The 23650-nt window shown below is 47.2% G+C and overlaps 1 protein-coding gene across 1 annotated transcript in view; it reads left to right on the top strand.

Moving 5' to 3' along the window:
* Positions 1-2121: 2121 nt before the first annotated feature.
* The window catches only part of LOC144146423 (clotting factor C-like), a 34175-nt gene continuing 12646 nt past the window's right edge, over positions 2122-23650 (top strand). Inside the window, exons 1-5 of the mRNA XM_077678377.1 lie at positions 2122-2273; positions 5669-5829; positions 9875-9970; positions 16879-16954; positions 17979-18178. Coding sequence (XP_077534503.1) covers positions 2122-2273; positions 5669-5829; positions 9875-9970; positions 16879-16954; positions 17979-18178 — 685 coding nt within the window. The remainder of the gene's footprint in view (positions 2274-5668; positions 5830-9874; positions 9971-16878; positions 16955-17978; positions 18179-23650) is intronic.

Here is a 23650-nt window from a genome sequence, read left to right as displayed (position 1 = left end):
TAACAACAATCGAGCGGTTTTAGTTAGAAACAAAACTGCCGAACCGATGGGCCCGAGGAATTGCTTCATCCGGTAGTTCCAAGGAAAAGTGCTCCAACAAAAGGCACAGTACTTTTTCTTCAGATTGTGCCCATATTTCCTGTAGGTTATCATCGATCCCGTGAAAAATTAGATTATCTCTACGAAAACCGTCTTCATTGTCGTCTAGTCGAGATTGTGGTGAAACGCTCTCACCTTTTATTAATTGATTGATTGATTGATTGATTGATTGATTGATTGATTGATTGATTGATTGATTGTAGGGTTTAACGCGCCGACGCAACGCAGGCGATGAGGCGAGCCGTAGTGGATGGGCTCGGGATTAATTTTGACAACCGGGGGATCTTTAACGTGCGACGAAATGTCGTGCACACGGGCGTTTTTACTTTTCGCCTCCATTAGAAAAGGGGCCGCTGCGGCCGGGAATCGAACCCGCGACCTTGTGCTCAGTAGCACAGCTTTAGCCAGAGAGACACCGTGGCGGGTTTTCACCTTTTACTGCCTCAGACATAAGGTGCTCGATTGCTAGAGTGTTGTTAGCTTCAAGCGGGGCGACTTTTTTTCAACCTCTGCCAAGCGTTGATTGATGATTGATTGTAGGGTTTAACGCGCCGACGCAACGCAGGCGATGAGGCGCGCCGTAGTGGAGGGCTCCGGATTAATTTTGACCACCTGGGGATCTTTATCGTGCGCCGAAATCTCGTACACACGGGCGTTTTTGCTTTTCGCCTCCATCAGAAAAGCGGCCGCCGCGGCTGGGAATCGAACCCGCGACCTTGTGCTCAGCAGCGCAACGCCTTAGCCACTGAGCCACCGCGGCGGGTCGCTGCAAAGCGTAAGTTGATATCTTGCACTTTTTCTTCCAATACATTTTGCCTGCATTTGACTTAGTTTAGTGTTGCCATAACTTCTGTTTGCCTAGTTTTCATTTTTTTGCTCTAGAGAGTGTATTGCAGCTAGCACTTCCTTCATATGTCCGGGGTTTAACTCAATGTCACCAGACATAAACAACAATTTTGGTACAAGCACACAATCGGTAACCAACAGTCACATAGTATGTGGGCATGAGATGAGCACCAAGCACCTGTTACTGTTCTTTTTACAAAAAAGTGAGGAAGCAGGACCAACCTGTACATAGAACAGGAAAGGTTTAAGCAGCGTCTGTGCCATTGCTGCCTTCCCATGCCCACTGACGACAAGGAGCAGCATCCGCCTAATTATAGTTGTTGCGCTGGATGCTGGCGGTGGTTAAGTTCCCTGTTGCGCCAGCGAAGATACTGCGAGTGCATGCTCGTGGCCCGTAGATGGCAGGATGACGGGAGGAAGAACAGTTGCTTTGGGCGATGAGGCAAGAGGTAACTACGCATGGGCTGCAGGCGGTACCAAGGCAGCAGCCGGCAACTCTACGTAGAGCAGGAAAGGTTTCAGCAGCGTCTGTGCCATTGGTGCTCTCCCATACCCACATGTTAATCTCTCTTACCAGAGTGTGGTGCGCACAGTGAGGTAGGGCAGCTTTCACTCCAGAAGCAAGAATTCTGCGCTGCCCTTTCTCTCCCAGCCTCACTTCAGTCTTGACGCTTCATACGCCTCCTCTTATCAATCAATCAATCAATCAATCAATCAATCAATCAATCAATCAATCAATCAATCAATCAATCAATCAATCAATCAATCAATCAATCAATCAATCAATCAATCAATCAATCAATCAATCAATCAATCAATCAATCAATCAACCAGCCAGACAATCAATAAATCGATAAATCAACCAACCAGCCAATCAATCAATCAATCAATCAATCAATCAATCAATCAATCAATCAATCAATCAATCAATCAATCAATCAATCAAACATGATCGGCATTATTTACCGGCAAAATCTGGCCGTAGATTACCATTATGGAGTCTTCTGCTTAATTAAGAGAAGTGAGCTTCGTTTTTGCTGCTAGCTTAGACCAGCGTTAATCTAACTACGCGTGCCTAGGGTCAACAGAATGCTCCTGGGCGTTCTACGGACGCGCCGTCGGATTTCCTTTCACGCTTCCTTACAGGTGGCACTGTGTCGTCTACAGGCTTAAGCCATGAGGAGACACTTGCTATCGGCGCTTTTCGTGGCCTCTTGGCTGTCCGTGGCTGCACCAAGCAAGCACTACAATCGTGGTGTGTGCAGGCACTCCTCCTTCAGCTGCCAATGTGGCACGCCCGGTTACACGCTGCACTTGCCCGTGAAACAGTAAGTGAAGCGCCTAGGTTCTGACCCATAAGCGATCTATCGGCACATGCATTGCTCGTATATGGTGTCGTAATAACGTGGTGGAGGTAGCCTACTGCTCAATAGTTTAACGTGCTTCTCAAGAGCCTTCTCAATCCATACTGACATTTCTTTCCCGGGGTCCGTGTAAACACTGAAGACCTGTTCAATATAGTTGTATTCACGCCCTCACGTGGCATTTTATTACTTAAGCTGGAGGTAACAGTTTCTGCTCGTGTTTGCAGTATTAACTTTGATTTTTTCGTATTCAACTTTCATCTTTTTTTCCCAAGGTATTTGAGGGAGTAATCTATAATAGACTATCGACTTTCTTTCTTAAACACAATGTAATTTCCAAGTACCAATATGGTTTCCAAAAATCTAAATCAACAGAGCAAGCATTACTGTACATTAAAGATAGAATAATTGCAAACATTGAAAACAGGCAGTTCACAATTGGACTGTTTTTAGACCTTAAAAAAGCATTTGATTCGATAGAACATAATATTTGGCTAAATAAATTGGAGAGGGTATGGAATACGTGGCGTGGCAGGTAACCTTTTAAAAAGCTACTTGACTCAAAGAAAGCAGTTTGTTCAACTGAATTTCATTGCATCAGACATATTAGAGCTAAAACAAGGTGTCCCGCGAGGCTCCAAGTTAGGCCCATTACTGTTTATAGTTTATGTAAATGACATCATAAATAGAGAAGGTCCGCAAGAACTTGTAATGTATGCGGATGACCCGAACGTTTTCTTCACATCTGATAACATAATTAAACTTCACTCAATGGTAAATGTTTACTTGGAACAATTATCACATTGGATATGAGATAATAAATGGCAACTTAACGCTACAAAGACAACTTACATGATATTTAAGCCGTACAATAAAAATGTCGAGAAAGAAATCCCCATTATATTCAACGGAACCAAGGTAAACCGAGTGACAGAACAGAAGTTCTTAGGTGTTTGGTATCAAGAACAACTTTCGGGGAATACGCATATTGCTCACCTGTCCTCCGAACTCTTTAAAAGTATAGGTCTCATATATAGAATCGGCCATTTGATACCACTATGGTTGAAACAAAACGTATACAATGCTCTCATTTATTCGAAACTATGCTACGGGATTTTGGTGTGGGGCACCGCAACTAAAACTAATTATAACAGGCTCATTGTATTGCACAAAAGAACTTTGTGCATATATTTAGATTTTCGTGGCTGTTACGCAGATTTGAGGACAAGTCCTTTATTTACTGAATATTCAATGCTTCGAGCTGACCAAATCTATTACATGAAGGTTCTGCACACCATTTATAAGCAAAAGACCCACAATCAAGTTAACAATAAATCTTCTGGCTACCAACTCAGGCATACAATACGGCACACTCCAAAAGTAAGAACCAACTATGGTGAGCAATCTTTCCTGTACCAGTCAACTGAAATATTAAATAAATTAGGAGAAAAACTAAACTTGGACGCCAGTGAACTTACGTTTAAAAAACTGGTAAAAGAAGTGTTACTTAAGCAAAACCCTCGCAATACTGTTATATAATTAAGGGTTCGAAGTAAATGTCTACATGTTCCCCTAAAGGTAGAAATTAAAAACAATTACAAACAAAAATATATTAATACGTAATTGTGGCATAGTAGTGTAACTCATGAAAGTTCATGCGTACGATTTATTGCGTTTATGTGTACATTGTGATCCCTTTGTGAATTTGAGACCTATGCTTTGTATAATACATAAGAAGTGTAGTAATGACTTCGCTTTGTGCTATTTCGCTATTACGATTGTGCTATCATGCTTAAATTTGTGAACAGACGTGTTGTTATGTACGCTGTAAATAGGGTGGCGGAGGCCTCTGTCAGGCCACGTTCGCCTTTAGTCTCAGCCTCCCCTTGGTTTTTGCCAAGAAATAAAAAATCACATCAAATCAAATCTTATAAAATTTCTGAGTGCAGCTCCTTTATCATTTTTCTGTGTTTGTTCTCCTGATTAACTGAGAAAAATACGTCAGTCTGCAAATTCCTCCATTCACTTGTACCCCTGAATTTTCCCAACCGGGCTTCCTCCAAACAGGCTGTGAAAAATTTTGGAAAGAGAGGAAGAGGGAGAGGGAAAGAAGACCTCACTCTAAGGACTCCACTTTGAGCTGTGCGGTCACTTGTGGTCTGCAGCTACTCTGACGGTTGAATAGCATAAAAATTTGCGGAGCTCCAAGATTGCCGGGATCTATTGCAGGAGAAGTGGCTGGTCTTTCCTGGGAGTGGTCCAGCTGCCGCAGACGTAGGGAATTTCAGGGAAAAGGAGGGATTGCGGGAGGTAGTGCGGAAACATTGATCACTTTGAGATTCGATATGCAGGTTGTCTGGGCCAGTAGGTACCTCAAACTCGCTCAACGAACTCACGCCAGAGGTGGGTCGAAGCTTTTCGGAGAACTCTTTGTCCTTCAGTTAACTACGAGGCGATTCCGTGGTTAAGCTTCGACACAATGAACTCGATTGACCAACCTATACCGCCGACAATGAAATTCCGCAGAATGAAGGTATTAAACGCACGAGTTCCATCTGCGCAGTGACATCACGCAAGGCAAGCACGGCGTTCTGCTTTGCAGAATATGCCGAATTAACTTTCTTGGCGGCACGGATTGGTCACTCGAATGTGCGCATTGTAGTGATTATTAACCGAGTGATTCCTCTTCACGAAACAGGCTGGAGTTGAAGTTTATGGTGATGGTGACCACAAAATTGTCAGTGAGGCGTACCTTTGAAATTGCTGATGTACCGGTCTGTCATCTCACAGCGGATTGTGTGTGTCTGTTCTTGCTTGATAGGTGTGGTGTCTCGTCTCCTGTAGTGTTGGTGTCACAGTGAGGCTCCTGGTGAGCTGAGCATAGAGCGGAATCTTTAAACAATGTTCAAGCAAGCGTAGGTTCAAGCCCTGTTCATGGAAGCAAGGACTTCTAAAAAATACACTACTTTGGATGCCACTGCGCTTTAATGCTTGTACTAGTAATCTGGGCCATTCAATTTTGGAGAGATCGTGCCTCTTCGGCGCACTCCGTCCCTGATCGGCCACTTTTCCCTCCTACTAGGGATCGGCAAGAAGGCGGCTTCCAGGCATTATTTTGTGGCGATTGTCAAGAGGAGATGAAACGGGACATGTCCGAACACCGTGAAAGTTAGCGCCGTGAACGCTAACTGGTGTCCCCATTTATTTTCCGTTCGTGGTGGGCACCGCAGCTGGTTCACAATCGCGACAATTCCTCGCACCTTGCTTCCATGTTTTCGTACGATTTCACGGCGTGTCTTTGCAATCGAATGCGATTGGGGGAATTGCCGATGATGCCGTCCCCCGTTCTCTATACGCAGGTGTCTCTACATCCACCGGTGGAAGGTCAAATGCCTGCCGTGCAACAACCTCAAGAAGAATGAAGTCTGCCCCAAGCTCAAGCACTGCAAAGAATGCGACAGCGAGGGCAAGGGTTGCCGCTCCTGTCCGCCGGGTCGATACGGCCACTGGTGCGAGAAGCGTGAGTGACCGTCCGGCATTTGCCCACCCTGAACCCCCAGACGGGGGACGCAAGCTTTTTGTTTCTTATGCAGGAAGGTATTTCTTCGATCCTAAGTGCATGAAAACACGGAAATAGCACATGGCCATGCAACCAGCGTGTAATATATTTGCAAAAGTAATCAAATCTTGGCCAATAGCTATGCATCGCCTGCATCGTTATGGACAGCGGGGCAACAGAGGGGTACATGCTCTCAGTAATTTTTTTTTCTGCTTGAAATCGACGCTTTTTGGTACAAAATTTTATTGCCTAAAATAAATCGGTGTTTATGAGGTCTTACTTCGTAAAGCAACGGCACGCCGACAATGTTAAAATTATAATTATTTCGTACAACGAATCGTGACTGTCGTACCTCCCAACGGACACATAACAAACAACATTGCCAAAGGAATGCATTAAGTAAAAGTAAAAATAAGGCCAGTCTCATATATTGTAAAATGATGCGGACATTGTTGGAACGAGAAAGGGGACATGTGATAGGATATATGTGTTTGGTAAATGATTGTGCTGCTTAGATAGAACAGTGGTAAAAAAAATCACGTACAACATTCTGGTTCGAGATGGTGTGTCAAGAAAATCAGTGGGCGCTTTTCTCAAAGGTGTCTGTTTTATGCTGAGTGTTCCCCAGGAACTGCCAAGGAGAACGTCAGCAGAAAAAAACTCTCCACAGAATAGGATTTACAAATGAAATGGTTTTCTACAGGCCGAACCCTGCAGTGACGAGGCACTTGATTCCAGTGAACCAACGTTTTCTATATTTGAAAGAAAATCAGATTAGGTAGTTTCCGGTTTTCACAGATGCTGGTCTGTACGGAACACACAGAGTTGCAACTATAACACGGCATCAAAGCTTGGAGGTACCACGTCGGGCTCGCAAAACAACTCGGCTTCCACGCATTTCTCCGTTGATGAAGAAGGCGGCGTGTTGAACTCGGCAGATAGATACAGTACCGGCCCTGAGAAAGGTGTCAGGCGCGGTTAGCATTGTTGCTGCGTTGATAAGCAATCGACTAATACATCGCGTGGGCCTAAGCAGGATTCCACTTTCCTGAAGCTCGCGAACGTATAGTTTCTGCAGCAGCAGGCCGAGAGCTGCGATTGCTTAAGTCTGCATGGCAGTGAAGCCAAGAACAGCCTGGTGTCCACTACGGTGGTCTGCATTAAAGGGGCCCTGAAAGGCATTTTGAGCACACTAAATGAACTAGCGCAATCGCTAGACTGGGTCGCCAACGTCACCTGTGCCAAATATTACTCTTTTACGCGCAGCGGAAAGCTCACACTTTTGTTGCAAAGTTTGTCGCTTTTTTCTCACCCTTTCCTTCGTGTTTTTGGACGCCGCCATCTTCACATGTCTACATCATCGATTCCCAGATGTTCGTCATGAGCTAGACATCCTGCTATTGGGCGGCTTTTTCACGCACTTCCGGCAAAGAGATGAGTCGTCTGCTCAGCGTCGGCTCGCCGGCTGATCTGCCAGCGGAGTGCCGGAGTGCTTGGACATTTTACGGCAAACGAAACAAGTGTAAACAAACGCTTAACCGTTTTTATTGAATGCAACACGGCCATAACACGACGTGGATTTTATCTTACGTGAGTACGTACCATAAAGAAAGTCCCGTGGCACTTCTTTGGTTCAATCGCACAGAACGCCCTGAGCCGAATGCCCGGGTTTGACGCGTACATTTTATTCAACTTCAAAACGATCCAGAGATGCGTTTCGAACGAACGCTACGTCACAACATGCGTTGCAAGTCTGAACCGCGATTGACAGACGATGAGTTGCCTCCTCCTGCCCGTCGTAAATACGGCACTCACCTCACACCCGGTTTGCGGGGACGAGCAGCAAGTCACAACTCTGGCGCGCAAGCGAGAAGGCTTTTAGCCAGGCACACTGCACATACCAAATGCGAGGTTGAGTGGTACGTCGTTCGAGAAAGATAATCCAGACCATGGGAAGCACTATCCACCCGCAGAAGTACAATGTCGCATTTCATCGCGAAACGAACGCGTCCACAACACACAGGAGGCGATGCACACACACACACACAGCTTCGGTCGCTGCATTGGCTTAGCTGCAAGCTTCGTTCGGACAATCAGCGATGCTACGACGATACAGAGCTGCGTGAGGACGACGTGCTAACCACTTCACGTATTTAAAAACACAGGGGCAAAGAACTAGGTTCATCGGAAGCAAAAAATCTTTCCTCCATTATAGTGCCTGAAATATACTGGCTAGTGTGCCGAGGGCGGGCTCCAGGCGGGCGCCGGGAGCGATGTACGCGGCCGTCTGCCGCTTGGGGCGCTGCCGTGCGGGAGTGTGCGCGTTCATCCGGCCCGAGCAGATCGCGCGGTTACCTCCGAGCTGCGTAGCAGACGGCAGCGGCAGAACTTTCCATTCCCGCTTGCGACGAAAGCGAGCGAAAGCGACGGGAATTCTGTCGCGCAACCAAAATTTGTCCCGACCATTCGACAAAAACGATCGTCGCGCGACAAAGCGACGGAATTCCTGCCGCTCTCACTCGCTTTCGTCGTAAGTGCGAACGGGCCTTTATGCGCAATCTCCGCCCCACATAAAACAAGCTCTTGCTTGTCGCCTGAGCATACGGTTGATATCTGACTACGTTACACTGTGCTTGCCAGTGTATTTAAACGATGTCACTAGGTTTGAAACGTACGCGCTCGGCGTGCAGCTTTGTAAACGCAAGCGGTTTCACATACGCACGCTATTTTGCTGCTAATAGAGTTTTAGTACAGCGTTTGTGGCCTTTGCATACGCTAAACGCTAAATTTTTGCGTCCCGCTACGTGACACCGCGATGGGAGTTTTAGTAGAGCGTCTCATCAGTTTTGCGTAGCGACACACTAATGCATACGGCGCCATCTGTCAAATGTTTTCCGAAATGTCTCGCCGGCTGATCTGCTAGCGGAGTGCCGGAGTGTTTGGACATTTTACGACTATCCAAACAAGTGCAAACAAACGCTTTCCCGTCAGTGTTGAATGCAACACATGGGTGCAGCTTGTCAGAACACGGGTTCTCGCTGATCGAGTGCAGCGTTGGTTTGCTCTTCGCCTTCACGTTCATCGCCGCTGATAAAGCGATCCGATCCGGCGCGTTTTGTGCACGGGTTCTGTGTCGGTTGAAAATGTCTTTTTTCACATGCCGCCGGTAGTAGGAATTACAACCACCGCAAAATAACACCCGGCACCAGCGGGGCCACATCTGAGACCGCGCTTTTTGGATAAACAGTGCGCGGTGCATTAAAGGGAACGAGCGCACGATTCTCCCCACGCGGCTGCGAGTTCGCCGCCGATACCAACTGCAGCCCTGCAGCTACGTACTCCGCGAAAGGGCAAGGCCAGGCCGCACACATGCGGCCAGGTCATTCGTTCGCTTTTCCAGCCTGTGTCCATGGTGTCTACAGAGATGAAAAAGCCGAAAGAGCTGGCCCGTAGCAGACGGCAGTCTGTGGGAGCGCAATAGCGGAAGTACGTCACCGCTGATGGGAGGGGAGGCCAACAGCGAAGAAACAGTTGAAAGGAGGAGGAAATACGGCGCGACGATAATTCGCGGTTTTTGATTTACGATTGCTCAGCTAATACTCATCGCTTTAACAAAATTCTTGCAGGAGGAGATTGCTAATACATTGCTTTATTTGGTTACATGTACATCCATGCATCGGCGGAAGGCATTTCAGGACCATTATCGTTATTTTCCCTGGTATGATGTGAATTGTAGGTTGCACACTTTGGAAGCGAGGTAAATGACAAAATAATATTCGACACCCATATATGTTACCAGTGAGGCACGCTGAAATGCAACTTGCAGCAATAATACGTATGCGTGTGCCTTTGTTGAAGGCGTGAATTTTTTATATCTACCAAGCGCGTTATCGATGTGCAACGAAGTAGGAAGAAGGGGCAGGTGAGTACGAATTCACGTGGCTATTCACTGCAGCTCTATGATCCCGTGAGGGGATGAGCTGAACTGCACGCATCCTGTGCCCAGGTTGCCAGTGTCATAACGGAGGAACGTGCGACCCTAAAACGGGAGCTTGTGCCTGCGCGGCCCCTTTCACCGGCACGCACTGCGAGAAGTTCTCAGGTGAGCCATTCTTCTTTCAGGCCTCAAACGTCTGCCACTCTCGACTAGCGCGATGCTTCACAAAACGCTTTCTGTAGGCCGTAGGGTTACAGACGCTGCCAGGGCAAAATCTTTTGCGACGTTACAGGGCTGCGTTGTGAAGAGCGACGCTGTGGTTCCTTCCAAGACAACTTTAACGGGATGGAGGCGAAAAGCAAAAACGCCCGTGCGTACGATATTTCGGCGCACGTTAAAGATCCCCAGGTGGCCAAAATTAATCCGGCGCCCTCCACTACGGCGCGCCCCATCGCCTGCGTTGCGTCGGCCCGTTAAACCCCACAATCAATCAACTTTAACGTGACAGGGAAGACAATGTACTACATCCTGGTTTTATGGGGAAGAACGATTGATTGATTCGGGGGTTTAACGCGCCGACGCAACGCAGGCGATGAGGCGCGCCGTAGTGGAGGGCTCCGGATTAATTTTGACCACCTGGGGATCTTTATCGTGCGCCGAAATCTCGTACACACGGGCGTTTTTGCTTTTCGCCTCCATCAGAAAAGCGGCCGCCGCGGCCGGGAATCGAACCCGCGACCTCGTGCTCAGCAGCGATGGGGAAGAACGAGACTTTTAATACTCGCTGCAGCCCGTTTCATTAGAGTGTTGTTTTGCGTAGCGTAGTCGCTGTTTTCTTTTTTTTTTTTTTCAAAACAGTGAGCGGTGGCGAGTGCTTTAACAAATAAGAGACACAACAAGAAACATCCAAAGTTGCAATCTCCCTAGCGAAGACGCTACCAGCTTCCAGAGCAGGAAGAGGGATGCAGGCATAAACTGGAGCTTCCCGTGGCGGCCCCTCCCGCTCAAGTAGCTGGCCTGCGGGACCCTCGGTAACTGTAGGGGAGCGGCAGTGTTATATGGTGGAGGATAAAGCCTTGCGGCGCATCCAGAAAGAATGCAACAGCAGCAGAATCCCCCTAAACACCTGGAGAACATTTAGGGAAAGCTGTACTTAAAAATGGCAGCATCTCCACTCCGTGGATGATGGCGAGGGTGCGGAGTACGGGGACTCGAAATGTCATCCAAGTTACGCCTCGAGTGACATCCGATTTCCGCCCCGACCATCATTCGATTTGATCCGTGAGTTTTACCTTGATTATTGCCTAATTTAACTGCAACTCACGGCTCAAATCGAATTTCGCTTGATTTTCGCTTGATGGTGGTGTGCGGATGGATGGCCCCGGACGGATATTGAGAGGTCCTAAGGCACTTCGCACCGTTACAGGCGAGGGAGTAAGCCGTTTGACTATCGGTTTCTAATTCACGGTCGTAGCCCGATGGGTAAGACGACTGACACTAACTCTATCTCTGGTCGACGAGCACAGGCTCGAATCCTGCCGGTGCCTGCATGATCTTTTGCGATTGTACATGCTATGCGCACGGACGCAGACGGACATTGTGTGGTCCTAACGTACTCCATAGATAAAAATACAGTTTTGCTCAACGTGAAAGCTGTCAAGTGCGAAGCAGTGATTCGCCAAAGGGGCTTTGGCGCCCCTATTGGCTAGTTTCAGTATCAGCTTGCCACTGATACCGAATGTACTCGAAAGAGGGCGAAAGAGCCCTTGAAAAGGCCCGCAAGAGCCCTTGAAAAAGCCTATTAAGGGACATTGCATTGCGTTATCAATAGGGTGAGGTAACTATAATGCGGTAATTAATGTTGTTCTTATCGTGTTGCGGCATAGAAGTAGGCCGATCGCAGCGGGGCTGGCGCACGAACCGGGAAAGGGGACTGAGCCGCCGACGTTGTGGGAGAGATAATGACAACCTATATTCCATGCCACCGGCATACATATATATCAAGCACACATGTGGCAACATTTATATATATATATATATAAAGCACAATTCAGGGCGAAAACACCGATAATGCATACACACTACACGCGGAATAGGCGCTCTCACCACTTCTCCCCTTCTTTAGGAATACGCTGACAGTCGGAACGAAACTTAGCAGCGCCGCCAGTGAAATAGGAGCACTCATAACAGAAAGCAACAATGAACACAATGCAATAACACTCAATTACTGAACCCATAGCAGTCTGGCTTTCGCACAAGACGGCCGGCTCGCGTTCTGTATTCCGGGGGGTCAGCTCGCTGCAATTGCAATGAGGGGCTAGATGAATCGTCAGGTACCTGGCTTTGTGTAACAGGCATAGATCCTTGTTTTATTTCTACCCGACCATCTGCATGAGGAAAATCGTAGCTACCTCCGTTGTCGTCACAGTCATTCGGCTGTAAAACAAAATGAACCAGGAACTTCCTGTTTCTCGCCAGAACTACGTCGCTGGAATATCTAACCACATACGACCTCGGCCGCTGAGCAGGACGCAAGATACGCGCTTTCGCGCCCTGTTCGCGCTCTGGCAACAATGTAGCCCTATGACGGCGGTTGAAGTATGTACGCTGCCGCTGTCGGTTTGTATCGCGGTTTCTGAACCTGCTCAGCCTCACCCTCTGAGGCAGAAGGCTCCTTGGATGTCAGGTACCTTTGTGCGTAGCCGCCTGACCATTAGATGTTCTGCAGGGCTTTTTCCCAGTGGCCCCGGAGTGTCCCTGTACGCTAGGATAGAAATATATGGGTCCTTCACTTTTGTAATCAGGCCTTTAACTGCTTGGACCATTCTCTCTAGTTCCCCGTTTGATTGGGGGTATCTTGGGCTCGACGTCACAGCTCGAAAACCGTATTTGCGACACAAATTGCGCTCCGTTATCAGACATAACGACCTCCGGTATGCCATGTCTTGCAAAGAAACTTTTAAGATGCATGATTACAGTGGCACTTGTTGTAGAAGATAGCAAGGAAATCTATGGGTATCTAGAAAAATAATCCACGACCACCAAATAGCATTTTCATTGAATATGGCAGAGATCAGCGCTTAGCTTTTGCCAAGGACGCTGTGGAGTGGTTGTCGGGGTTATTGGTTCCTTCGTTTGCTGTCTCTGCACAGCGCATACGCGGCAATCGGTAACCAAAGCTATCAGCTGACAACTCAGCCCAGGCCACCATACCGACTCTCTGGCTTGAGCTCTGCATTTCTCGATTCCCTGGTGACTCTCATGCAAGCGTATCAATACCTCAGCGCGCAATTTCTGCGGGGGGTACAAGCCGTACACCTTTCAGTAGCCCATCTTCGGCGACTGTCAACGTGGCTCTTTCCTGCCAGTAAGGACGGTAAACCGTCGAAAGCGACGAGAACTTTGGCCACCCCTTCCGGCTGAATGTCTTGAGTGCTTGACAGACTCCGTCAGCGGATTGTCGTGCTTTCACTTTTCAAAAAAGGTTGGCTTCCACGGCGTTTGAGAAGCAGTTAGAAACGTGCCTGCTGACGTCACCAACACACAGTAGATGGTCAATATGTTTTCCCCGAATCGGGACTCTAGATAACACATCTGAAGTAACAAGGCTCTTACCCGGGACATGCACAACCTCATGAATCCAATGAGCCTCATGCGAAAACGCTGAATGCGAGGCAGTAAAAGATCTAAAGGAGATTTTTCCAAAAAAGATGCAAGGGGTTTGTGGTCGGCTTCACACACAATTTCAGGCCCTTTAATGTACCCTTCCAATCTATGTGCTGCCCACGTCATTGCCAATGCTTCCTTTTCAATCTGGGAATACTTGGTTCCGGCAGGCGTCAACGAGCCCGAGGCAAAGTCAACTGGTCGTTTTTCTTTGTTTTGGCTGAATTTGCATAAGCACTGCTCCGAAACCGAATGATGACGCGTCAGAGGAAACAACCGTAGGGTACTTTGCATCGTAGTTAGTCATGACGCGCGCCGAACCGATAACACCTTTGACGTATGACAGCGCTTGCTGTTGGGCTGGTCCCCACGTCTATTCATAACCCTTCCAAAGCAAGCGACGTAACGCCGCTGTTTTTGAAGACAAATTTGGTATAAACCTTGCCAGATGATTAGTCATACCGAGCAGCCGTCGAACGTCAGACACGTTAGTTGGCGTCGCCAGTTCTTTGATGGCCCGAACCTCTTCAAGGTCCGGCTTTATCCCGTCTCAACTAAGCACACAGCCAAGAAACTTTATGGTACTCGAAAACAACACTTTTCTTTGTTTAGTGTAACGCAAGCACTCGCGAGACGGTCTAAAGTGAGACGCAGACGGTCGCAATGCTGAGCCTTGTCGCAGCCATAAATGAGCACATCATCCATCATGTTTACAACACCTGGGATTCCTTAGAGAATTTGCGAGATTTTCTTTTGAAAGAACTCAGGTGCTGACGTTATCCCGAACGGTAGTCTCTGAAAACACTATCGCCCAAATGGCGTTATGAAGGTACTTAACAACTGACTTTTGGGCAACAACTTGATCTGATAAAAACCTGAGTTAGCATCAAGCTTCGAAAACACAGATGCCCCACTTAACAGACTAAGCCTATCCTCCACCGTTGGCAAGACATAGCGCTCGCGAGTACGTTCTTTTTTAGCTGCATGAAGACAACGCAAATACGAACATATTCAGGAGGTTTAAGTACGGGTACAATACCTGCGCACCATTCTGTTGGTTCGTCAACTTCGCGGATTATGTCATCTCGCTGCATACGCTCCAGCTCCTGCTTGACTTAATTCCGCAAAGGTAAGGCAATGCGACGGCCAACAACATAAATTGAAAAAAGAATCCAGTTACTTCAGTCTGATATTGTATTCTCCTTCCATAGCTCCCACAGTACCGAAAAGCTACGATGGCTGACGCGCAACCTACCGAGTCAACGAACTTAAAAAGTTCATGAGCTTCCAGCGCTGGGAGACTCAAAATTATGGAGCGTAAGGGCGAGACCACGTACACCGTTTCTCGGACAGTGCGTCGTTTGCACTAGATATTCTAAAGAAACTTTCCGAGAACATGCAGTGCCTCATTTGCGGGGCCTTTTAAGGTTACGTCGCACTTGTCCAGCTGGTAGGTAACCCAGGAAACATTGACGGTACAACGTAAACTTCTGCACTTGTGTCTAATTGACTGTACAACGGAAACTTCTGCACCCGAGTCTAGTTTAGGGAACAACGGAGTGCCGTTAATGATGACCTGGGCATACCGAGAATCTGCCCCCCGTGCACCGCACAAATACGCCCTCTTGTCCATATGGGGAGAACAAAGTTTTACCTGCTTTCGGTTGCCTGCAGCCTTTTTCCGACACACCACTGTAAAATGTCCGGAACGAACAACCGCAGTAGTTGCATTTCGCAGCTCTAGCCGGGCAGGAGGTCGTGGGGTGCTCTGCTTGACCACCGTTGGTGCATAGACCGGGGGTGCGTGGTCAGTAGAAAAAAAAATAATTAGAAAACAGGCACCTGGGCAGCACTGAAACCACGCGGTATGAAGAGTGAGCACCCTCAGTTTGCACTTCCCACTTTGCTTCTGTTGAGCAGCGTAAACTTACTAAGGCATGTTTAATCTGTACGTTTCCTCCGTGATTTCTATGCTCGACTGTGATAATTCACAGGGAGGGCTATGACTTACTAGCTGACAAGTTGTGGGTTCGGTCAGCCCTATTCAGTGCAAGTAATTCCAAGTAAAACGCCTAGCGCATGGCCGGGCTGGATGTTGTGGCGCGGTGTTGTTTCAGTTTAACGCAGCATGTTTTGGGAATGAAGTATAAGAAACTAGGACTATCACCTCATCCTGTGACTTAAAAACGGTTCCTTTTCGCCTGTTTTTTTATCGTAACTAGTTGTCTCCTGCTTCGTCAACGAATAGCCTGATGTGTTCTTTTCAGGTAGCACTGCCAAAATTGCCGGTGGAAAATTATCTCCTTTTTTATTCGTGTGTTATTGCGTGAATGTGCGTGTCCGTTCCTGTTTGCTTGCTCTCGTGAAATTGGGCCCCTTTATCACCTTGTTTGGGAAGCTTCACATCCGGATACGGCGGCGTTACCTTGCAATTAACGCTGTTTCTCGGCTTTTCTAATCGAGTGCGTCCGAAATCAGCGAGCTTCACTTACCGACGATGCGAATCTTCAGACGTATCCGCTCAGGTGTAAAAACAAGCACACACCCATGTTCTGACTGGTGGTCGACTAATAACTTAATTGACCATCTTTACTACTTTGCACCCGTGTACGTGCCTTATCAGTGACGCATGATATTTGCATTTATCACGCGCTATCCGCGAGTTTCTTTTGTGGTTGTTGGCGTGCTGCAGCGTTTTAGGGGCGAAGAACCTCAGTGACTCAGGTTATCGGCGTCTTATGTCGTCGTCGCCTCAAGTAGTCACCGTACGAAAACACCGGGACAGGCGTTTTCCAACGCCTCCAGCGAGAACGTAACGCCTACTCAAGGAAAAGTGTATAACGGATAAAACCGGTTCAAAATAAACTAACATGGTTTAAGAATATATGGAACACTACCTGTCCGCTTCAGAAATCGTCGAGCACAAGCGGAAGCTGTTTGTAGACGTGTTATTATTTGTGTTACATTCAAGCAGCCACCGGCTCAACGGCCCTCGGCGTTAGGACTGATTGGGTCGGGTGGTGGGTCGGAGCAAGAGAAGACATACTTGGTGCAGCGAACTCGTTGATCACCGAGGACTAGGCCCTTTGGGCGAGGAACGGATATTGCATTGTCCTCGCGTTTACCCTAGCTACAACCCCAAACTGGGGCAGATGACGCATGCAAATTGCTTAACTCTGGTTCAACGCAAGAGAGGGCGCCATCACCACAGCAAGTGCATGATAGCTCCTCCCACCAGCGCTTCCCCGGCGCCCGATCAGCGGGCGCCGTATGGCAAGAGAAAGATTTACAATCATCGACTACACTTATACACTGCATGCCTCGGAGGTGGCCCGTTTTTCTGTGCTTTGTTAAGGCAAGGAAATTATTTTAATTATCTGATTAATAATAAAACAATTCTTTTACAGGGACAACTTGTCAAGAACCACCTGTTCCCTCCCATGGAAAAGTGGAATACCAGGAGGAAAGTGGTGGGGGACTTAAGTGAGTCGGAGCATCAATATCTTATTGGCTCGCAGTATTAATTTGTAACGATATAATCAAACATAGACGTATAATCCGAGCGGAACCTCGTTGGATGCTGCACTGCGCGGCGTGAAGAAGCTACGCACGATAAATGGGGTAGCCGGGATTGGCTGATTGAAAAACAAGTGGAACTCCTGAGTTTTGTAGAGTTTTGTATATATTTTATGTGCTCGCCCGTTCAATCTAGTTTCCCCATTGTTACTTCCACATAGAGTAGCAAGCCAAACTCGCTGCTAGGGTGACTTCTGTATACCATTAAAGTTATTTCTTTATCTCAAAGTGAGATTGGCGGAGCAAGGAGTTCAATAATTACTTGTGGAGCCATCCTGTTTTTAGAAGTTCTTTCTTTATTGTTGAAAGATTTGTTTGAGAAAATTGTTATTTCTCACCTAGACCATTCAGTCAGTTGATGTGTATGGGCAAGTTTCCAAAAATATTTCGTATCCGAATAAAAAAAACTGCGGAGGCTTTTTGGCTCAAAGACGTCGCCACCTATGGGACGCGGAGTGAACCAGTAAACAAAGAAACCAGCTGACCCCTGGCCTAGCAAGAGGGAAGCTAGGAAACCACCGTAATACACAGCAATTGGCGTTTAGTGCAATGATGTATAAGAACGGCTCGCTTACGAAGCGCTACGACGGCGTCGAAAGGCGAGTGATTTTGCCTGGGGTTAGTTGCGTGACAGTACCCCTGTGGTCGTTGTCGGTGATTTCAATGTGGATGAAATTACTGGGAGTGGTTTACGCATTTTGTGCTGCACACATTTGGCTTGCGACTGCAGTAGAGGTATGCTGGCCAGTAAACATCATAGCAGCAATGTTGTCATTGTGACTTCCTGTAACAAGTGACAATGAGTGGCGCGATAAGCTCTTTACAACAAGTTCCTTTTTCTCACGACGTTTGCAGGTCCGCTGGACATCCACCTTCGCTGGAGGGAATGGCCGTGAATGTTCACCCAGTCTTTGCGGTCTTTACGTTGCAGGACGGGACGCCAAAAGCTTCGGCGGTCGTTGGCTGCACTGGATACGCCTTTACGAGCCGCCCTGCCTCCGGGTCACTTCCGCGTGGGAACTCTTGCCACTTTCTCATGCGCCAACCGCTTCTACAGGCTAGTAGGGTCGGAAGTACGGAGGTGCTTGCCTGACGGAAGCTGGACCGGCAGAACGGCCACGTGCATCCCAGGTGGGTGAAGGGACTATAGCAGCACGAGAGACAAATGCTTGCGATTCTCCTGAACAGTAAGTGGAACATAAAGACTACCCGTAATCTTCTCAGCGGGGAGGAATTCAAGGGAACGTTTGAATGGAGTTATCTTGGAGATGATTTTCCTTAGCAAGAAGTATCCAGTGCACTAGGCCGCAATGTTCTGACAGAGGCAGTGCACGGATTTCCTCAAAGCTCAGAAAGCAACGTTCCTTTGAAATGCCTGACACAAACATAACCGAAAGCGTGTCGTTCATGTGTTCCCTATCTGTGATGCTACTTCGAAGTTTTTATTTGGCGTCTGGAGTGGCAATCGATGGTCACAGTGGATTAGGATAAATGAATATCAAGCGATAAGCGTTATTGTCGCGGAGACAGACAGAGAGAGAGAGAGAGAGAGAGAGAGAGAGAGAGAGATTAGTTTGTTGAATGGAAGGAAAACACTGACAGTAACATAAACATCTTTATTATTGGCAAAATTTGCATGTACTCTTCAAAAGGTGAAGTATTCAGTACAGGACCGCATTTGCCTTGCTTGCCGATACAGCCCGCTCCACCCGCCGAAGCTGGTCGCACAAGTATGAGCTGGACAGGGCGTGCCTGCAGAGCTCAAGATAGTTAAACGGATTCGGTTTGGGGAGAGGAGGAGGGGCATCCACCAACCGTGTGGAAAAGAGTGCAGTCTGTTCCACAAAAGGGGCAGCTGGGGGACACCACCACCGCGCTTTGCAAACAAACACCTTTCTCCACCCAAAAAGAGTCTTCCACTACTCCAAACGTAGACAGGTCGACCTGATCGTATAGGCTCTGGCCTTCTACTATGCGTGAGGGATGCAAAAGAGAGAGAAAGCATAGGTAGGTGACACGTATGATAACACAGAGGTCAGGGTATAATATTGTTACGAAATGGATTTATTTTGAGTGAGGTTGGAAGGTGAGGACGAGCGAAGATGGTAGAGCGGTCCGTAGATGATGGGGCCAAGATTATTGTTGTTGTTGGGTTTGTTCCTTGAAATTATTGGCGCACACCCAATCAGGGGATCGGCCAAACATCAGTCATTGAACCGAAAGATATAACTACCTGGGTAGATTACTCGCGGAAAATTAGAAAAATTTGGAAGCTTATTTCTTCTTGTGTTTCAGGAATCGAGTTTGGAAATTAGTTAATATTAAAATAAAACAAGAAAAAGAAAGAAATAAATAAAGAAGAAGAAGAAGAAGAAGAAGGAGAAGAAGGGGGAGGAGGGAGAAGAATATTAGAAAAATACTCACAAATGAAGGCTCTTGGAGGGCTTTAGTGAGGTGCCAGAATAAGAATCGAATTACGTTGTGAATCTTTTGGAATCCTCTATGAAGCGCAGAAGAGCTGAACAAACATCTCGGCGGCAATATCCCGTTTCTGAAGCCCCAAATGATAATATAGCCGGCACTATTAATGTCAATCCCAGGCCATGAAGCGGCCCCTCAAGGAGCTGACGTCTGAGGCTTAAAAATCGTGGACAGGACAAAAGGAAATGGTCGACAGACTCTTCTTCATTACAGTAACTGCACATAGCAGACTGCGCCAGACGAGACCTGTGGAGTTATCTATTCAACTGGGGCACACGACCTCGAAGGTTGGTTACAATCACCTGCAAGTCGCGTGAAGGGCACCAATTTGGTTTCCAGGAGAATTTTCGATGACAAAAATCCCTCAACGACAATAAGACTGATTCGTGCTGCCCTTGCAGCTTAAACAATGTACGGAACCTTGCGGCGGCTAATAAAGGCGTTGTCTCAATGACATCGAAATCAGGCCCTTAGAGAGCTACCCATGCCAGTGAATCTGTGGTTTCATTAAAGGTGATTCCCGCATGGCCAGGGACCCAAAGAAAGTCAAATTCAGTAATGTGAGGTGGGGGATTGATCGAAACGACCGTAGAAGAGGTTAGTCTTTAGGAGAAGAAAGGGCTGAGCCTACGGATAGGGAATCTGTAATTATGAGTGGAGACGATATCGATATGTGAAGCTTTCGTAGTGCCAAGACAATTGCCAAGAATTCCGCATAGAATATAGGCATAAAATCCACCAGACAAACCGAAAAGGTCCAATTTAGGGAAGGTGAAACTATACCTACTCCGGATTTTTCATCTCGTTGAGAAGCATCTGGATATATGATAGTACCTTGCTGAATTGAGGCCAAATGATCTTGTAGGATGCCATTGAGCAGTCGGGCAGGTAGCATTTTAGCATTTTGGGGAAAGATGTTCCGGAAGTTCACCATTAACTTATTACCCCTACCGAGAGATGGAAGTACGTTATTGAGCGCAAACCCTAATGGAGACAGCAAGCTTTGTGCTAGAGTAACTTGCGGCCGATAGGACCCAGGCCACTGGGGCACAAGGAACACAGCTGGCTCAGCCACGAAGATAAATTGTGCCCTGTGAACCCCCGTGCCATAGGCTCTCAGAAAAGTATCCACAGTGAGTATTCGAAATCGGTGTAACAGAGGGGGAACTTGGGCTTCCAAATAAAGTATCGCATTAGCTGCATTTTTAGGAAGCCCTAAACAGCAGAGTAGAGCCTGGCGTTCCAGAAGAACTAGACGATGGAGCTTATACGTTGCAGACCGCGAGAATAGAACACACCCGAACTCTTAAAATAGGGCGCACGTACATACGGTATACCATCAGATAGAATCACGGCGCATTCCCCTCTTTCTATGGCTGAGGCGCCTCAACATGCCAACAGCACGTGCGCGCTTAGTAGCTATACGCTCTATATGTGGACTCCAGTCAAGTTGGCTGGTGTATACTACCCCAAGGTATTTTAAAGAATCAAACTGGGGTATGATGTGCTGACGGTAACAGAGAGTGATATTAAAGGAAAACGTGGACTGAAAAGCTAGAGCACAGCATTTGCTGGCAATATAATTGTGAGAGATGTACTTTCTAACCAGGAATCTAAAGTATTCAGATACGACTGCCTTAATACATACAGTTCGTGTATGTCAGAAGCTGACGCGAAAAGCGCGATATTGTCGGCATAGACGTAAGTATGGACACCGGAAACCACAGGGACCGAACTTAACAGGATATTAAAAAGAATCGGCGAAAGGACAGCTCCCTGTGGCACATCTCTTTTCTGCGAGTGCTGAGAGGAACAAATGTTGCCCCTCACACACCAGAAATGCCTGTCCTTTAGAATTCACACAACCATGCTATAATATATCTAGGGAAATTTATTTCTGTAAGCGAGACATTAACACAAATTGCTCCACGCTGTCGTATTGTTTTGCAATATCCAAGGTCACTAGAGCCGCAACCTGTTTATATCGACAGGCAAGTTTTATGTGACTTTCACGGTTGATGTGGGCACTCCAAATAGAACAACCTGGGCGAAATCTAATTTGACTTGGGCTGAGGATATTATACCTAGACAAAAATTCCATTATTCGGTGAAGCAAAATCCTCTCAATTAGTTTTACTATGTTCGAAGTCAGAGAGATAGGCCTGATAGAATCAACGGCGAGGCCCTGACCAACATTCTTCGGTATAGGAAGTATTTTGGCTATCTGCCACACATGGGGTACCCATGCATTCCTGAGAGAATAATTGATCATACTCAGCAAGTCGTCCGGTGCCTGATCGTATAGTAGTTTTAACATTTCAGTAGTAATGTCATCAGGACCACGGGCCGCAGCTGTCATTTTCGACATAGCATCAAAAATCTCCGTATGCATAATTTTTACGAAGTCCTCTACCACTATAGATGGAGGAGACAGGGTAGCTAGAGAAGACGAAAAACAAATTTGCAGACCCCTAGCAAACAACTCTAGAGACTCGGAGATTTCACTGGGAGATAACACTATAGAGTCTGTATTGTCAGGTTGGGGGACCGCTTTCCTAGAACGAAGAAATCTAAAAAGGGCCCGCCTATTAGTGGGTTCAGAAAGAATTGAGCAGCGGCGACAGTCATAGGCATGTTTGGCATTAGAAACTGCTCGTTTGAACATTGGGGAATGATACTTATAATTGTTCCAGTTCAGCGGGCAATGGTTATACCAAAGATTCTTCCGGGCTGCCTTCATGCGTCTAAAGCTGCGTGTACATTCTTCGTTCCACCAGAGGCTAGGTGACACTGCTCCCTTAGACCGTACTTCAAATAACGAGGACTGCGCCGAAGTGGTCAGGGCAGCACAAAGACCCGTCGTCCACTCAGTTATGTCTTCTACGGGCAGAGAAGATATGGCATCCTTCAGAAAGATTTGGAATTTCTTATAATCCACAAAAGCACAACTTCGGCGGACGAGAGAGCGACAAGGGCACTGAATATCAAACAATATTGGAATGGGGTCACTGCTAGTCCCGCTGTCAACAGTAGACCATGAAGAAACTTCAACACCCCTAGAACAAATAGTGAAATCTTAAACAGATCGAGTTAGTCCCTGTAAATAGGTAGGAGAAATCGAATTTATACATGTCAAATTGTTGTCCGTAATCCAATCTAAATAGCGAAGACCTCTGGAATTCGTTCGGTAGCCCCAAGAATTATGGTGGGAATTAAAGTCTCCCGCAACAACAACAACGGGAAGCACAGCCGAAACAAGAGCGAGATCTAGGGGTTCTGAATCAATTACCCCAAGTGGAAAGTAAACGTTCGCCAAAGAGGAAGGAAGACAACCAGGAAGTCTGATCTCCAATACCAAAATTTCACAATTTGATCTTCGAAGCTGGAGGGATACTTTGGCCTTATGAGCGAATTTCGTTAAAACTAAAATCAAGAGGCCACCCCCTCATGAAAGTCTGTCTAGTCTGAACGCGTGGTAAAAACAAACTAAAGCTTTGATTGCTATTGAGCCAGGTTTCCTGAAGCAAAACTACATCTGGAATGCACTGGGAGCTTAGACAAAGCTAGTCCGCGAACCCGTCTGTAACAGATCTACAATTCCATTGGAGGACTTTAAGGGACCCTATGTCTCGGAGAGACCCGCTGCTGCAACTGCAGCGTCTAATATGCTTTCTTTGATCACTGTCCGCGGTTTATTTTTCTTGTTCTTTGTTTCGGTTCAGTATCTAGGGACCCAGTACCTGGATATCCCAGAGCGTGTACTGGAGTGAGAGACTGAACCAAGAGGCCAGCTTTGAAATTTCATGTCAGAGTATGAAGAGGGGGAACCAGGCTGTAAGCACTCCGAACCAGTTTTGGGATAAGACGAGGAGCCTGCATCTGAACAAGGAAGCTGCTCAGGTTCATCTCTTGGACGTGTGACAACCGGTGCTTTGTTAGCGGAACTGGGGGCAGTACACTCTGCCGGGGGTAACGAACTGTCCGCAGTAGAGGACACCTGTGGAATGATACTTGGAGGAGAGTTGTATGTGGCCAGAGCCAGCGCCAGGAATGGCGCTATCTGAGCCACTACCGTCCGGGACACACACTCCGTAATGCTAGCTGTTAACTGAGTCACCACTG

Source organism: Haemaphysalis longicornis, unplaced genomic scaffold (assembly GCF_048455015.1).
Source record: "Haemaphysalis longicornis isolate Haplotype H1 unplaced genomic scaffold, Haemaphysalis longicornis Haplotype H1 scaffold_7, whole genome shotgun sequence".
Lineage (NCBI taxonomy): Eukaryota > Metazoa > Arthropoda > Arachnida > Ixodida > Ixodidae > Haemaphysalis > Haemaphysalis longicornis.
The sequence above is the reverse complement of the archived record's forward strand: the minus strand, read 5'-3'. Positions and strand labels throughout refer to the sequence as shown.